Below are 16,405 nucleotides of genomic sequence, written 5' to 3'. Positions count from 1 at the left end.
TATTTTAGAAAATTCCTCTGAAATAGACTAATTGATTTCACACGATGCATGTGTAATTACAAAATGCACCAGTCTTTCAATTACTTCGGAGAGTTAAAATTGTATTGTGAACCCTCATAATCATAAATCTGGTAAAAAATTGTGGATAATGTGGTGTTCTAGGGTGCAGTTTTAAATAAAGGTTTTCAGAAAGAGAATGCATGGAGTGTAGGTGCACATGCATTACACAACACTATTAAAATTGAAATTATCAATTCATCAGCCTTGGGAAAATTGTAGCGTTCATAACAAAAAATAGGTAGTAGAGTAGAGAACTAACTTGCACTGGATAATAATACAACACGGTCACTTACTGTACTTGCCAATTAATTAAAATCTCTGGGAAGGAGATTCTTGAATAAGAACATTTAATTTTGACACTATTTATTAGTAAAACTTTTTAATTGTTCATAAGTAACCAACAAGGCCGCCAGAAAGAACATCTTAAATTAGGTTGTTTTAATTGTTTATCAGAAGGTCTATGATTTAAAAAAAAAAAAAAAAAAATTAATTTTTTTATTTTCTTATTTTTTGCAATTAGAGGCTTGAAATTTTGTTCATGTGCATTCTTGCCATGGAAATTTAAAGACCTAGCTTGCCATTATGTCTTGTACCTTTTTGTGAATTTGTGAATTTGATCTGTCTTGCTAACTACTTTGACTATATTACTTGGAGTAACAGAATTAAATTGAATAAACATCTTTAGTTGAATGTATTGTACACTAACCTCTGTGTAGATGTAGTCTGTGTATTTACAGGACGTACTGACATATTTGTGTGTAGATGTAGTCTGTGTATTTACAGGATGTACTGACAGATCTGTGTGTAGATGTTGTCTGTATTTACAGGACGTACTGACAGATCTGTTTGTAGATGTAGTCTGTGTATTTACAGGACACACTGACAGATCTGTTTGTAGATGTAGTCTGTGTATTTACAGGACACACTCACAGATCTGTGTGTAGATGTAGTCTGTGTATTTACAGGATGTACTGACAGATCTGTGTGTAGATGTTGTCTGTGTATTTACATGATGTACTGACAGATCTGTTTGTAGATGTAGTCTGTGTATTTACAGGATGTACTGACAGATCTGTGTGTAGATGTAGTCTGTGTATTTACAGGATGTACTGACAGATCTGTGTGTAGATGTTGTCTGTGTATTTACAGGATGTACTGACAGATCTGTGTGTAGATGTAGTCTGTGTATTTACAGGATGTACTGACAGATCTGTGTGTAGATGTAGTCTGTGTATTTACAGGATGTACTGACAGATCTGTGTGTAGATGTAGTCTGTGTATTTACAGGATGTACTGACAGATCTGTGTGTAGATGTAGTCTGTGTATTTACAGGACGTACTGACAGATCTGTGTGTAGATGTAGTCTGTGTATTTACAGGACGTACTGACAGATCTGTGTGTAGATGTAGTCTGTGTATTTACAGGATGTACTGACAGATCTGTGTGTAGATGTAGTCTGTGTATTTACAGGATGTACTGACAGATCTGTGTGTAGATGTAGTCTGTGTATTTACAGGATGTACTGACAGATCTGTGTGTAGATGTAGTCTGTGTATTTACAGGATGTACTGACAGATCTGTGTGTAGATGTAGTCTGTGTATTTACAGGACACACTGACAGATCTGTGTGTAGATGTTGTCTGTGTATTTACAGGATGTACTGACAGATCTGTGTGTAGATGTAGTCTGTGTATTTACAGGATGTACTGACAGATCTGTGTGTAGATGTAGTCTGTGTATTTACAGGACACACTGACAGATCTGTGTGTAGATGTTGTCTGTGTATTTACAGGATGTACTGACAGATCTGTGTGTAGATGTAGTCTGTGTATTTACAGGACGTACTGACAGATCAGTGTGTAGATGTAGTCTGTGTATTTACAGGATGTACTGACAGATCTGTGTGTAGATGTAGTCTGTGTATTTACAGGATGTACTGACAGATCTGTGTGTAGATGTAGTCTGTGTATTTACAGGATGTACTGACAGATCTGTGTGTAGATGTTGTCTGTGTATTACAGGATGTACTGACAGATCTGTGTGTAGATGTAGTCTGTGTATTTACAGGATGTACTGACAGATCTGTGTGTAGATGTAGTCTGTGTATATACAGGATGTACTGACAGATATGTGTGTAGATGTAGTCTGTTTATATACAGGATGTACTGACAGATCAGTGTGTAGATGTAGTCTGTGTATTTACAGGATGTACTGACAGATCTGTGTGTAGATGTAGTCTGTGTATTTACAGGATGTACTGACAGATCTGTTTGTAGATGTTGTCTGTGTATTTACAGGATGTACTGACAGATCTGTTTGTAGATGTTGTCTGTGTATTTACAGGATGTACTGACAGATCAGTGTGTAGATGTAGTCTGTGTATTTACAGGATGTACTGACAGATTAGTGTGTAGATGTTGTCTGTGTATTTACAGGATGTACTGACAGATCTAGTGTGTAGATGTTGTCTGTGTATTTACAGGACACACTGACAGATCTGTGTGTAGATGTAGTCTGTGTATTTACAGGACACACTGACAGATCTGTGTGTAGATGTAGTCTGTGTATTTACAGGATGTACTGACAGATCTGTGTGTAGATGTAGTCTGTATTTACAGGATGTACTGACAGATCTGTGTGTAGATGTAGTCTGTGTATTTACAGGATGTACTGACAGATCTGTGTGTAGATGTAGTCTGTGTATTTACAGGATGTACTGACAGATCTGTGTGTAGATGTTGTCTGTGTATTTACAGGATGTACTGACAGATCTGTGTGTAGATGTTGTCTGTGTATTTACAGGATGTACTGACAGATCTGTGTGTAGATGTAGTCTGTGTATTTACAGGATGTACTGACAGATCTGTGTGTAGATGTAGTCTGTGTATTTACAGGACACACTGACAGATCTGTGTGTAGATGTTGTCTGTGTATTTACAGGATGTACTGACAGATCTGTGTGTAGATGTAGTCTGTGTATTTACAGGATGTACTGACAGATCTGTGTGTAGATGTTGTCTGTGTATTTACAGGATGTACTGACAGATCTGTGTGTAGATGTTGTCTGTGTATTTACAGGATGTACTGACAGATCTGTGTGTAGATGTAGTCTGTGTATTTACAGGATGTACTGACAGGATCATGTGTGTAGATGTAGTCTGTGTATTACAGGATGTACTGACAGATCTGTGTGTAGATGTAGTCTGTGTATTTACAGGATGTACTGACAGATCTGTGTGTAGATGTTGTCTGTGTATTTACAGGATGTACTGACAGATCTGTGTGTAGATGTAGTCTGTATTTACAGGATGTACTGACAGATCTGTGTGTAGATGTAGTCTGTGTATTTACAGGACACACTGACAGATCTGTGTGTAGATGTAGTCTGTGTATTTACAGGATGTACTGACAGATCTGTGTGTAGATGTGTCTGTGTATTTACAGGATGTACTGACAGATTGTGTGTAGATGTTAGTCTGTGTATTTACAGGATGTACTGACAGATCTGTGTGTAGATGATAGTCTGTGTATTTACAGGATGTACTGACAGATCTGTGTGTAGATGTAGTCTGTGTATTTACAGGATCTACTGACAGATCTGTGTGTAGATGTAGTCTGTGTATTTACAGGATGTACTGACAGATCTGTGTGTAGATGTAGTCTGTGTATTTACAGGATGTACTGACAGATCTGTGTGTAGATGTAGTCTGTGTATTTACAGGACACACTGACAGATCTGTGTGTAGATGTTGTCTGTGTATTTACAGGATGTACTGACAGATCTGTGTGTAGATGTAGTCTGTGTATTTACAGGATGTACTGACAGATCTGTGTGTAGATGTTGTCTGTGTATTTACAGGATGTACTGACAGATCTGTGTGTAGATGTTGTCTGTGTATTTACAGGATGTACTGACAGATCTGTGTGTAGATGTAGTCTGTGTATTTACAGGATGTACTGACAGATCTGTGTGTAGATGTTGTCTGTGTATTTACAGGATGTACTGACAGATCTGTGTGTAGATGTTGTCTGTGTATTTACAGGATGTACTGACAGATCTGTGTGTAGATGTTGTCTGTGTATTTACAGGATGTACTGACAGATCTGTTTGTAGATGTTGTCTGTGTATTTACAGGATGTACTGACAGATCTGTGTGTAGATGTAGTCTGTGTATTTACAGGATGTACTGACAGATCTGTGTGTAGATGTAGTCTGTGTATTTACAGGACACACTGACAGATCTGTGTGTAGATGTAGTCTGTGTATTTACAGGATGTACTGACAGATCTGTGTGTAGATGTAGTCTGTGTATTTACAGGATGTACTGACAGATCTGTGTGTAGATGTAGTCTGTGTATTTACAGGACACACTGACAGATCTGTGTGTAGATGTAGTCTGTGTATTTACAGGATGTACTGACAGATCTGTGTGTAGATGTAGTCTGTGTATTTACAGGATGTACTGACAGATCTGTGTGTAGATGTAGTCTGTGTATTTACAGGATGTACTGACAGATCTGTGTGTAGATGTAGTCTGTGTATTTACAGGATGTACTGACAGATCTGTGTGTAGATGTAGTCTGTGTATTTACAGGATGTACTGACAGATCTGTGTGTAGATGTAGTCTGTGTATTTACAGGATGTACTGACAGATCTGTGTGTAGATGTAGTCTGTGTATTTACAGGATGTACTGACAGATCTGTGTGTAGATGTAGTCTGTGTATTTACAGGACACACTGACAGATCTGTGTGTAGATGTTGTCTGTGTATTTACAGGACACACTGACAGATCTGTTTGTAGATGTTGTCTGTGTATTTACAGGATGTATTGACAGATCTGTTTGTAGATGTAGTCTGTGTATTTACAGGATGTACTGACAGATCAGTGTGTAGATGTAGTCTGTGTATTTACAGGATGTACTGACAGATCTGTTTGTAGATGTAGTCTGTGTATTTACAGGATGTACTGACAGATCTGTGTGTAGATGTAGTCTGTGTATTTACAGGATGTACTGACAGATCTGTTTGTAGATGTAGTCTGTGTATTTACAGGATGTACTGACATATTTGTGTGTAGATGTAGTCTGTGTATTTACAGGATGTACTGACAGATCTGTGTGTAGATGTTGTCTGTGTATTTACAGGACACACTGACAGATCTGTTTGTAGATGTAGTCTGTGTATTTACAGGACACACTGACAGATCTGTGTGTAGATATTGTCTGTGTATTTACAGGACACACTGACAGATCTGTGTGTAGATGTAGTCTGTGTATTTACAGGATGTACTGACAGATCTGTGTGTAGATGTAGTCTGTGTATTTACAGGATGTTTTGACAGATCTGTGTGTAGATGTTGTCTGTGTATTTACAGGACACACTGACAGATCTGTTTGTAGATGTTGTCTGTGTATTTACAGGATGTACTGACAGATCTGTTTGTAGATGTTGTCTGTGTATTTACAGGATGTACTGACAGATCTGTGTGTAGATGTAGTCTGTGTATTTACAGGATGTACTGACAGATCTGTTTGTAGATGTAGTCTGTGTATTTACAGGACACACTGACAGATCTGTTTGTAGATGTAGTCTGTGTATTTACAGGATGTACTGACAGATCTGTTTGTAGATGTAGTCTGTGTATTTACAGGACACACTGACAGATCTGTGTGTAGATGTAGTCTGTGTATTTACAGGATGTACTGACAGATCTGTTTGTAGATGTAGTCTGTGTATTTACAGGACACACTGACAGATCTGTTTGTAGATGTAGTCTGTGTATTTACAGGACACACTGACAGATCTGTGTGTAGATATTGTCTGTGTATTTACAGGACACACTGACAGATCTGTGTGTAGATGTAGTCTGTGTATTTACAGGATGTACTGACAGATCTGTTTGTAGATGTTGTCTGTGTATTTACAGGATGTACTGACAGATCTGTGTGTAGATGTAGTCTGTGTATTTACAGGATGTACTGACAGATCTGTTTGTAGATGTAGTCTGTGTATTTACAGGACACACTGACAGATCTGTGTGTAGATGTTATCTGTGTATTTACAGGATGTACTGACAGATCTGTTTGTAGATGTAGTCTGTGTATTTACAGGATGTACTGACAGATCTGTGTGTAGATGTAGTCTGTGTATTTACAGGATGTACTGACAGATCTGTGTGTAGATGTTGTCTGTGTATTTACAGGATGTACTGACAGATCTGTTTGTAGATGTAGTCTGTGTATTTACAGGACACACTGACAGATCAGTGTGTAGATGTAGTCTGTGTATTTACAGGATGTACTGACAGATCTGTTTGTAGATGTTGTCTGTGTATTTACAGGACACACTGACAGATCTGTGTGTAGATGTAGTCTGTGTATTTACAGGATGTACTGACAGATCAGTGTGTAGATGTAGTCTGTGTATTTACAGGATGTACTGACAGATCTGTGTGTAGATGTTGTCTGTGTATTTACAGGATGTACTGACAGATCTGTTTGTAGATGTAGTCTGTGTATTTACAGGATGTACTGACAGATCTGTGTGTAGATGTAGTCTGTGTATTTACAGGACACACTGACAGATCTGTTTGTAGATGTAGTCTGTGTATTTACAGGACACACTGACAGATCTGTGTGTAGATGTAGTCTGTGTATTTACAGGACACACTGACAGATCTGTTTGTAGATGTTGTCTGTGTATTTACAGGATGTACTGACAGATCTGTGTGTAGATGTTGTCTGTGTATTTACAGGATGTACTGACAGATCTGTGTGTAGATGTTGTCTGTGTATTTACAGGATGTACTGACAGATCTGTGTGTAGATGTAGTCTGTGTATTTACAGGACACACTGACAGATCTGTTTGTAGATGTTGTCTGTGTATTTACAGGATGTACTGACAGATCTGTGTGTAGATATAGTCTGTGTATTTACAGGACACACTGACAGATCTGTGTGTAGATATAGTCTGTGTATTTACAGGATGTACTGACAGATCTGTGTGTAGATGTTGTCTGTGTATTTACAGGATGTACTGACAGATCTGTGTGTAGATGTTGTCTGTGTATTTACAGGATGTACTGACAGATCTGTGTGTAGATGTTGTCTGTGTATTTACAGGACGTACTGACAGATCTGTGTGTATATGTAGTCTGTATTTACAGGACGTACTGACAGATCTGTGTGTATATGTAGTCTGTGTATTTACAGGACACACTGACAGATCTGTTTGTAGATGTTGTCTGTGTATTTACAGGACGTACTGACAGATCTGTGTGTAGATGTAGTCTGTGTATTTACAGGATGTACTGACAGATCTGTGTGTAGATGTTGTCTGTGTATTTACAGGACGTACTGACAGATCTGTGTGTAGATGTTGTCTGTGTATTTACAGGACAAACTGACAGATCTGTGTGTAGATGTTGTCTGTGTATTTACAGGATGTACTGACAGATCTGTTTGTAGATGTTGTCTGTGTATTTACAGGACACACTGACAGATCTGTGTGTAGATGTTGTCTGTGTATTTACAGGATGTACTGACAGATCTGTGTGTAGATGTTGTCTGTGTATTTACAGGACACACTGACAGATCTGTTTGTAGATGTAGTCTGTGTATTTACAGGATGTACTGACAGATCTGTGTGTAGATGTAGTCTGTGTATTTACAGGATGTACTGACAGATCTGTTTGTAGATGTAGTCTGTATTTACAGGATGTACTGACAGATCTGTGTGTAGATGTAGTCTGTATTTACAGGACACACTGACAGATCTGTTTGTAGATGTTGTCTGTGTATTTACAGGATGTACTGACAGATCTGTGTGTAGATGTAGTCTGTGTATTTACAGGATGTACTGACAGATCTGTTTGTAGATGTTGTCTGTGTATTTACAGGATGTACTGACAGATCTGTGTGTAGATGTTGTCTGTGTATTTACAGGATGTACTGACAGATCTGTGTGTAGATGTAGTCTGTGTATTTACAGGATGTGCTGACAGATCTGAAGGCTGATGCAGAGACACTCCCACTAAATCCTGTTAAGGAAGAATGGGTCGGACATAAGGTTGGTATCAGATACAAATAAAAAGTAAAAACATACAGTTTATTATATTTCCTGTTCATACAGACACAGGCTCTTGTAAAAATTCAGACAGGAAAATAATTTTCATAATCTATGGATTTCATGCAGCCTATACAACTTCTTTCATTGCTAAAATATTACAGTTCCTTTGTATGATCCTCTGTTTCTAGAAAGCTGATATGATTCTTATGCAACTATTTGATTCCAGGGTTTTTGAAAATGTCGAAGTGACATCCACTTGATGATTTATTTTGTGTTTTTGACAGGGAATGGTTCAAGCTGCAGTGTACATTCAGAAGAAACTGAAGGATGATCGTATCTTGGCAAAAGCTTTTGGGATGGATCTAGTAAGTTATTATATAAAACATAAAGTGATAAGCCTACATAATCTACAGAATTACCTTTAATAAAAATCTCATACAATGGGAATGCAGTAGATCCTGACTTTTCCAACACTGTACGGGACAAAGTCAATGTGTTGGATATGACAGTGTGTTGGGCAGTCCGTAGTCAGTGTTGGCATTTTGTTGGATCAGCCAGATGTTACAGGATGTTGTTAAAGTCAGTTGTCAGTAAAATCAGGTTCGTTAAAGTCAGTTGTCAGTAAAATCGGGTTTCATTGTACATTTAAGAGGAAATCAGTTTGTATGCCATTAAATCTACAAGTGGTAAAATGAAAGAAGTATGTTATATTTTTTTATGCATCCACATTTTGCACTACTCTTTTCAATGGCTTCATTTACTGTACAACATGGAATGTTTTTAGGTTAGGGGGGGTATACTGGAATCAGGTTGTCCGTCCGTCTTTTAAGTTTTTAAGTTTGTCCGGACAACTCCTCCTAAACCGAAGGGCCGATTTTAATGAAACTTCACACAAATATAGAGGACCATGTGTAGATGCGCATGCCATTTTCTTTTTCTCAAAATTATGGTTGCTATGGCAACTGGTCACTATATACAGGTTTTCCGATAAGAACCATAACTTTAAGTTTGTCTGGACAACTCCTCCTAAACCGAAGGGTTGATTTCAATGAAACTTCACACAAATATAGAGGACCATGTGTAGATGTGCATGCCACTTTCTTTATCTCAAAATTATGGTTGCTATGGCAACTGGTCACTGAATTCTCTTTAGTGTTAACAACACATATTTCAGACATTCTAAATTTCAGAAATATTGGCTTGCATGGGTTATCTTAGTTAGCCTCTAGTTAACAGTTCCAATTCACCATTGACTCATGCAGATTGCGGTGGTATTAGTCAGCCATCCTGGCGACAGTTCTAGTTCTTTCGTGGTTCAGAGCTTTCAGATATTTGTTGTATTTAGATTCTTGGTTCCAAAGCAACCACAAAAACAATGAAAGTTTCCTGTTACACAGAATCCCAATGTACTGACGGAATATGAGTCTGTAACCATGCTTTAAAATTGAGGTATAACACAATATGTTATACTGGTACTTACACCGAAATACTTAGTTCATGTCTGTTTTACAGGACAGGGGAACACAGAAATATGACCTAGTGTTGGTAGGTCACTCCCTGGGAGCTGGTACGGCATCCATACTCGCCATACTACTGAGACAGGAGTACCCTACTCTCCACTGCTATGCTTTCTCTCCTCCTGGAGGACTGCTCAGGTACACTGGGATATAACCTTACATTTCTACCACAATACCCTGTGTTTTTCCACTCTCAAGCCATTGTATGAATGTGCCAACTCTTGGATATATATATATGTTATGGTCTTTTGATTGGTCACAAATTTGAACTTTGACCCGAGCTGCAATTGTCATTGATGTCATCAATAATCAAATGACGTCACATCACTGGGCCCCAGCCGTCACCTGTATACCTTATTTGTATACACGAAATAAGACTTGGCCACGTTTCCCTTTGATTCAAGCCGATATTCAAGTCGCTAAAGCTCGTGTCTTTAAAAAAAATAACTTATGAGTGTGAAATAAATTCCATATCCAACAACCACTCGTTGTGTAACATCAACTTTAATTTAACGAGTGTGTAGAAGAACACATAGGCTTTAAAATTTCAGGTTCTTGAAAGTTCTAGTTGTAAAATAAAAAGGAAAGCCTTTTTTTGACTGAAGACATAATTATTTAAATGGATCTCCAAATGTCTTTTCATTGTCAAGCCTGGAGAGTAATGCAGTAATACAAAGTAATTTGTTATGTATTACAGTGATGTGTGTGTTGAAGAAACCAAGTCCTTCATAACATCTGTGGTGGTAGGGAAGGATGTTGTTCCAAGGTAAGTTATGATCATTTTATTATTAAACACAAAGTGAAATTCCCTTCTGTGCATTTGTATCGAAACTCTGAACCATTTATATGCAACATTAGACTGTCTAATACAATGTAATGCTGCAATTATGTAGTCTGATGGTAACTACTAAACTAAGACCTGTGTATTCTGACACATTATATTCTGACATCCTGTCTAATACATTAATAGACATTCATAGGGGTCGAATGATTCTGGCTAGTGCATTGTGAACAGACTATTGGTGTTGATGCCACTTTGGGTGGGTCATTGGAGAATGCTGCAATTTGTAGTCTGATGATAACTTTAAAATAAGACCTGTATATTCTGACATCTTGTCTAATACAACAGACTATTATAGGGGTAAAATGAACTAGAATCTTTAAATGATTTGTTCCTCAATACCATTTCTTGAGAGTTATGATATTAGATATGTAACAGTCACTGAAAAGGAAAAGATTCATGTCTATGACCTTTGAGATTCACATGAATTAAATCTTCCTACAAAGTCCTCACTTCACGAGCTGCAGAACAGATGTGTGTTACAGGCCCATTGGGTCTCTTATGTAAACAGGTCATAAATACCTGCATCAGTCAACCCTCCAGTGTAACCAAGTAAAAGCAACTGTACTCAGTATGTACACAAGCAAACTGAGATTTTATTTCCATCGGTCCTGGACAGTATGAAGTCGTCTGGTGATGTAGTCACTGACCACCATCTGTAGGCATTATAGCTGTTTCTTTTAGAAATTGTACTCACTTTTGGTGAAATTATTAAATGAAATTAATAAAAAAATTAGTAATTAACAGTATAACTTAGTGGATAAGATGTAAAATATAATTGTGTTGATATGTGTAACTAGGATGACTAAGATATTGATTTTCTTGTATTTCAGAATTGGTCTGTCCCAGTTGGAGGTTTTAAGAACGGATTTAATTAATGTGATAAAAAATAGTACACAGCCCAAGGTGAGGATGGATAACAATATAGATTGATCGTGAATGTCCAGAGCTCAACTAAAATCAATATTGTATTGACAGATTATTTTGTTTTCATGACTGTGTCCAAAAATATTTGTGCTGGCTGCCTAGCAGGGTTTGTTGAGGTGTTGATAAATGAATCTAAATTGTCGCTGTAAAATGAGTGTTTGTCAATGGATTTTACATTATCAACAATATTTTCTACAATTTGTAGCTCACCTGCCCAGGGACTTGATATTGGGTCTGAATCATGGGGTAAAGGGCTACCAAGTTTGTTTGAATGAATGACCCTTGACCTTCAGTCAAGGTCACATGGGTCAATTAGACTGAAATATTTCCATGACTTCTTTTTCATAACAAAAACTGTGATTTAAGTCTGAAAGAGTTAGATTGGCCTAAGTATTTAAAGGACATCTTTTCAAATAAGTGTGAGGCCCTAAGATTCTATATCTGGTCTCTGATACACTTGTTCTTATGTTAATACAAAAAATGTATATAAATAGGATCACTGGATAGCAGGTAAGGGATTAGGGCCCAATGGGCCTTTGTTTGGTTTGCTATGGGTTTTCTGTCTCCTTTCATGGCAGTAGCTGTGTTAAGGCGATGTGAAGGGGGCAAAATCTGAGGCCACCAGTACCTGTATCCCACTCTGGTAAGACTGGTACCCTGTCCATTTGGTATGTTCTCAAGGCCGGGCAACTCCCTGGAACGGACATTGGCACGACATTTAAGGCGGGCTGGGTCATCTGCAGGCAGTCTTCTTCAGTCACATGTCAAACAGTTTTAAGAAGTATTTGTTTTTAAGGAACATGATTGTTAGACAATGCTAGACAATGTGAAATGTTATAATTGGTATAACTTGTGATGTTTTACAGTGGAAGATTATAGCGAAAGGATTATGTTGCGGGACGGGGGAGACTGAAAACCTGAGTACAGCTGAAGTACAGCTGGAGATAGAGCGAGACAACACTGCCCATCCACTCGACTCCCAGATAGGTCTATCTACACACCACCCCCTATACCCACCTGGCAAGATTATCCATGTGGTCAGAAGTCACCCTCGAGGGAAAAAGTAAGGCAGTTATGGAGAAGTAACAAGTGTAACTCTATAAGTGATGATTCATTAGTGTTCGAAGGCTGCCATTGGTATAATTTCACTTTATATATGAAACCTGTTGCATAATACACTGCGTGTCATCTAAGAAGTGTGCCACAACGATAATTATACCTAACTTTTATAATCTTTCTACATGTATTTGAAGGTTTGTGCTATTTGGTATTTTTCAGGTAAAATTTTACCCCTCTGTTTATATGAGATTTAAATTGACTGCCTGAAAAAAATCAAGTCATTTTCATTTTGTCCAAAATGATTTGGGATGGCTTCAGTGCAAATTTAACCCTGTATTTATAGTTTCACCAGCCATCTTGGATTTTGCCACCCCGGATTGTTACTTCGTTGAGCTGCCCTCTTTCCTCTCAAATTTAACATTGCTACCAATGGTTTTGAATACAGTTGTTTTCTGTCTGAAAAAGCCAGAACTTTTCGGTTTTATTTTATGTTACGTTTTTGGAGAAAACAAATGTAGGGTGTGACTTTTATTTATAGGAAACGTCTGTGTGGATCTGGGGAGCCTGTGTTCCAAGCTGTTTGGGCACACAACACCAGCTTCGATGAAGTTCTCGTCTCCCCTACCATGATCAATGACCACATGCCAGACAATGTTATGGATGCCTTGGAGAAGGTAGACCCAGCGATATTTTTTTGGTCTGATGTTCAAGAAAAAATAGCAGATCCCATCAAGATATTATTGTACATATTGCCCCAAGACCAAGCATTGCATATCACATTTGATCAAGGTGTAAGGAAAAAGACCTTACCCCATATTTACCTTAATACAAATACCTGGTATAAATGTGATTTTCCCCTTAATTACGTGTCCCTTCAATGTGTTTAGGACAAGGTATCTGTTTAAGAGGAAATGACAAAGCCATTTTCCTTTAAAATTTGTCATTGAACCTGTTGTAAGTTCCATGAAAGTATGCACCGAAAATATTTAAATGATTTGTGTGTCACTATAGAGTGACAATGGTTACACTCACAACCAACTAACTTAAATGTTTCTCTCTGTGTGAATCAGTGAAATAATTTCTTTTTCCAAGGGGAAGATTTCAAAGGTGGTATCCTAAAAACCCCTTCCTTTTCATATTTCATTTGATGTTTTTGAGTGATGGGAAGCATGGGTAAAAATAGAATTACATTTACCTATTATGAGAAGCAACAATACATATTATTGATTGCAAAATATCTTAACAAAAATTACTTATTTCATTTCTTTCAAATGATATACAATTACTGTTCCTTTAGCTTGTTCTTTTGAAAGATTTCTTAGAAACTTAATTAAAAATAGAAATTAAAAGGTAATCATTTTCAAATGCATGTACCCCAAAAAATAATTGATTCTCAGGAAACTGCATTGTTGATTTTATTGAAAGTAATTAAACAAACTGAGACTGCATTTGCTGTCATCAGGGAAATGAGTCTCCATGTCCTTTCACCAAAGTCATGAAAATGTTTAAATAAATGACACTACAGGCAAGCTTTGAAATGATTATGAATTTAGATTATTGAATCGTTTTTGCTTTGTAGAATGAATGTAAAAAAAATGCCTCTCTGCCTCATCTATTTTGAAAAATGGCCTGAGAACCAAGTGATAAATTTTGTTTTTCCTAATTCAATAATTGATGAAACACAATTTTCTTTTTGAAATTTCCTAATCACAGATCAAAAATAAAAGAGAACATGTTATTTTTTTTATTTAAATGATACTTCTCTTGCAAGTAATATTTATATCAATAATCAAAAATGGTATACCTTGCTTGAATAACATTTTGTATGTATTACTAAAGAAAAACTGTATTTGATTATTTTACTGTTTTCTTTGAAGGTTTTGGTAAATGTGGCACCTCCAAAACCAAATCGGACGTTAACTGAGGCTGAAAGAAAGGCCTTTCTTCAAAAGCGCTCGCCTTCAGTAGAATCTGAGAATTCTAACCACAAACTGATTGTACAGGAGGACTTTACGATTGGTAAAACAGCACCTATGTGTAACCAGTTACCATTATACAAACCAAAGCATCAGCCCTTACCGCCTCTCTTCTCCTGGGATCATGCAGCAGAGGAACACCGGTTCCTATTGGATAAGGATTTCCTGTATCCAGGCGATCCCGGAAAAGTGGAACTGTATCTAGATCTGGGAACAGACCCCATCACTGCACCACTGGCCAGTCCAGAGACTTTATCGGAGATATCTAGTGTCGGAAGTGCTTTGAGTCGAATTGGCAGCTTGAACAAAGATAACAAACGACGCTCCATCATAATTCCTCAGGTTCTGGAGACTATCCAGCAATCGCCAGTGAGTAAAAACAAGGTGGGAGATTTCCCTCCTGTGACAGAACCTAAACATCTCAACGGCCAGGTGAACAAAACGCCTCAGATTGGGAATTGTATACATATAAAAACTGATGTAGTTATTGAAAGTCCTCCCAAAATTCGCCATGAGGCCGATAAAACTACAAAAAGTGTGAATGATTCGCTTGTGCCATTGCTTTGTGATAGTACAGACCAAGATAATTGTGATATCGTTGGCAACGGTTCCCCTGAGTTCCAGGACAAGGTCTACAACCGACATTCCCCAGTTGACGGTAACCAGTATGAGTATGGTAATCCGAATTTGCATTACTCTGCTGGAGGGATAGGTTACCCCCACGGGACTGGTGCGTACCATCCTCCCACCTGTAACGTTAACACAGACGATGTGTGTACCGAGTGCATAAAACATTCCCTGTCAGATATGCATTCACCTCAAGAGGAAGATTCTATCATCAAGTGCTCCCAGTCGGAATCTCAGTTACTACATATGTCCGCGAGATTCGTCATGAAACGCTCCACGGAGCAGAGAGACATTGCTCACCTACAAGACAGCATGGAAGTGTTTCAAGGTGATGCTAATTTGCCAGAGTCACAACAAACTGTACACAGATCTCGTTTGCTTCTGAAAGGAGCAAATCCAATCTTGTCGGAAGGAACACAAGCAAGTACTAATTCTCTCGAGGATGACTCGGACCGGCGCCTGTCTTCATCACACTCAGATGAAGTCTTTGATTTACCATTAGAGGAAACTGATGTATGATATTTTTTGGTGCTATATATTGATTTTGCATCTCATTATAGATGTTATGATTATGAGTAGAAGATTAATTTTGGGAAAAAGTGTTTGTTTTTTTCTCCAGGTATTTTGCAGTTAAATCATGGATTTTATATGTGTTACTTTTAATTATAAATTTTCGTTTTTTAAGAGCTGCATATCACAATTTCATTTATGGATCTCGTGTAGCAGTTTTGCCCCTGCCCCATATTTGTTACCTCAAGTTTATTTTTTGTTAAGTTTAGAATATGTGTATAGAATAAATTAGCATTTCCAGCTTGATGTACAATATAGGTATGTTTGATATATACATGTCAGAAATGAACACATCTTAAAGACGAAATATTTTTTCTAATTTTTTTTCTCTGACGTATTTAACTGCTTTTATGGTAGTTATACAGTAATATTTTATCGGGGTATTGCCCAGATTGAAGTTTCAGTTGACCTGCAACTGTTATCTGGAAATAATAACAAAATTACAATCATATAAATTTATTTGATACAAAAGCTATGTCAGAAGTTACGAAATATTGAAAACAATCCATTGTTTTTATATACAATATCATTGAGTTACCCAACAAAACATATGAACGCTGTACAGTACTGATTTATGTATAAAGAGAGCTACACAAATTATAAAGTAACAAAGTTTAGTTCAGAATACCTTGTATATGTTTTGGTTTTCTACCTTTTAAACGTATTAATTAAACTTTCATCAAGATATTAGTACATTTTATGTATATTTATAACTTTATCAAATATCTGAATTAGATTAGCATTTTATAGTTAATA

At 37.3% G+C, this 16,405-nt stretch overlaps 1 protein-coding gene across 1 annotated transcript in view; it reads left to right on the top strand.

Moving 5' to 3' along the window:
- The window catches only part of LOC117326976 (sn1-specific diacylglycerol lipase alpha-like), a 63,422-nt gene extending 47,062 nt beyond the window's left edge, over positions 1-16,360 (top strand). The window contains exons 10-17 of the mRNA XM_033883778.1: positions 8,055-8,132; positions 8,417-8,497; positions 9,645-9,787; positions 10,347-10,415; positions 11,324-11,396; positions 12,284-12,480; positions 13,015-13,150; positions 14,354-16,360. Coding sequence (XP_033739669.1) covers positions 8,055-8,132; positions 8,417-8,497; positions 9,645-9,787; positions 10,347-10,415; positions 11,324-11,396; positions 12,284-12,480; positions 13,015-13,150; positions 14,354-15,598 — 2,022 coding nt within the window. The 3' untranslated portion in view covers positions 15,599-16,360. The remainder of the gene's footprint in view (positions 1-8,054; positions 8,133-8,416; positions 8,498-9,644; positions 9,788-10,346; positions 10,416-11,323; positions 11,397-12,283; positions 12,481-13,014; positions 13,151-14,353) is intronic.
- The last annotated feature ends 45 nt before the right edge of the window (positions 16,361-16,405 follow it).

The sequence above is a fragment of the Pecten maximus genome, chromosome 5 (genome assembly GCF_902652985.1).
Source record: "Pecten maximus chromosome 5, xPecMax1.1, whole genome shotgun sequence".
Taxonomy (NCBI): domain Eukaryota; kingdom Metazoa; phylum Mollusca; class Bivalvia; order Pectinida; family Pectinidae; genus Pecten; species Pecten maximus.
This window is presented reverse-complemented; position numbering and strand designations above follow the sequence as displayed.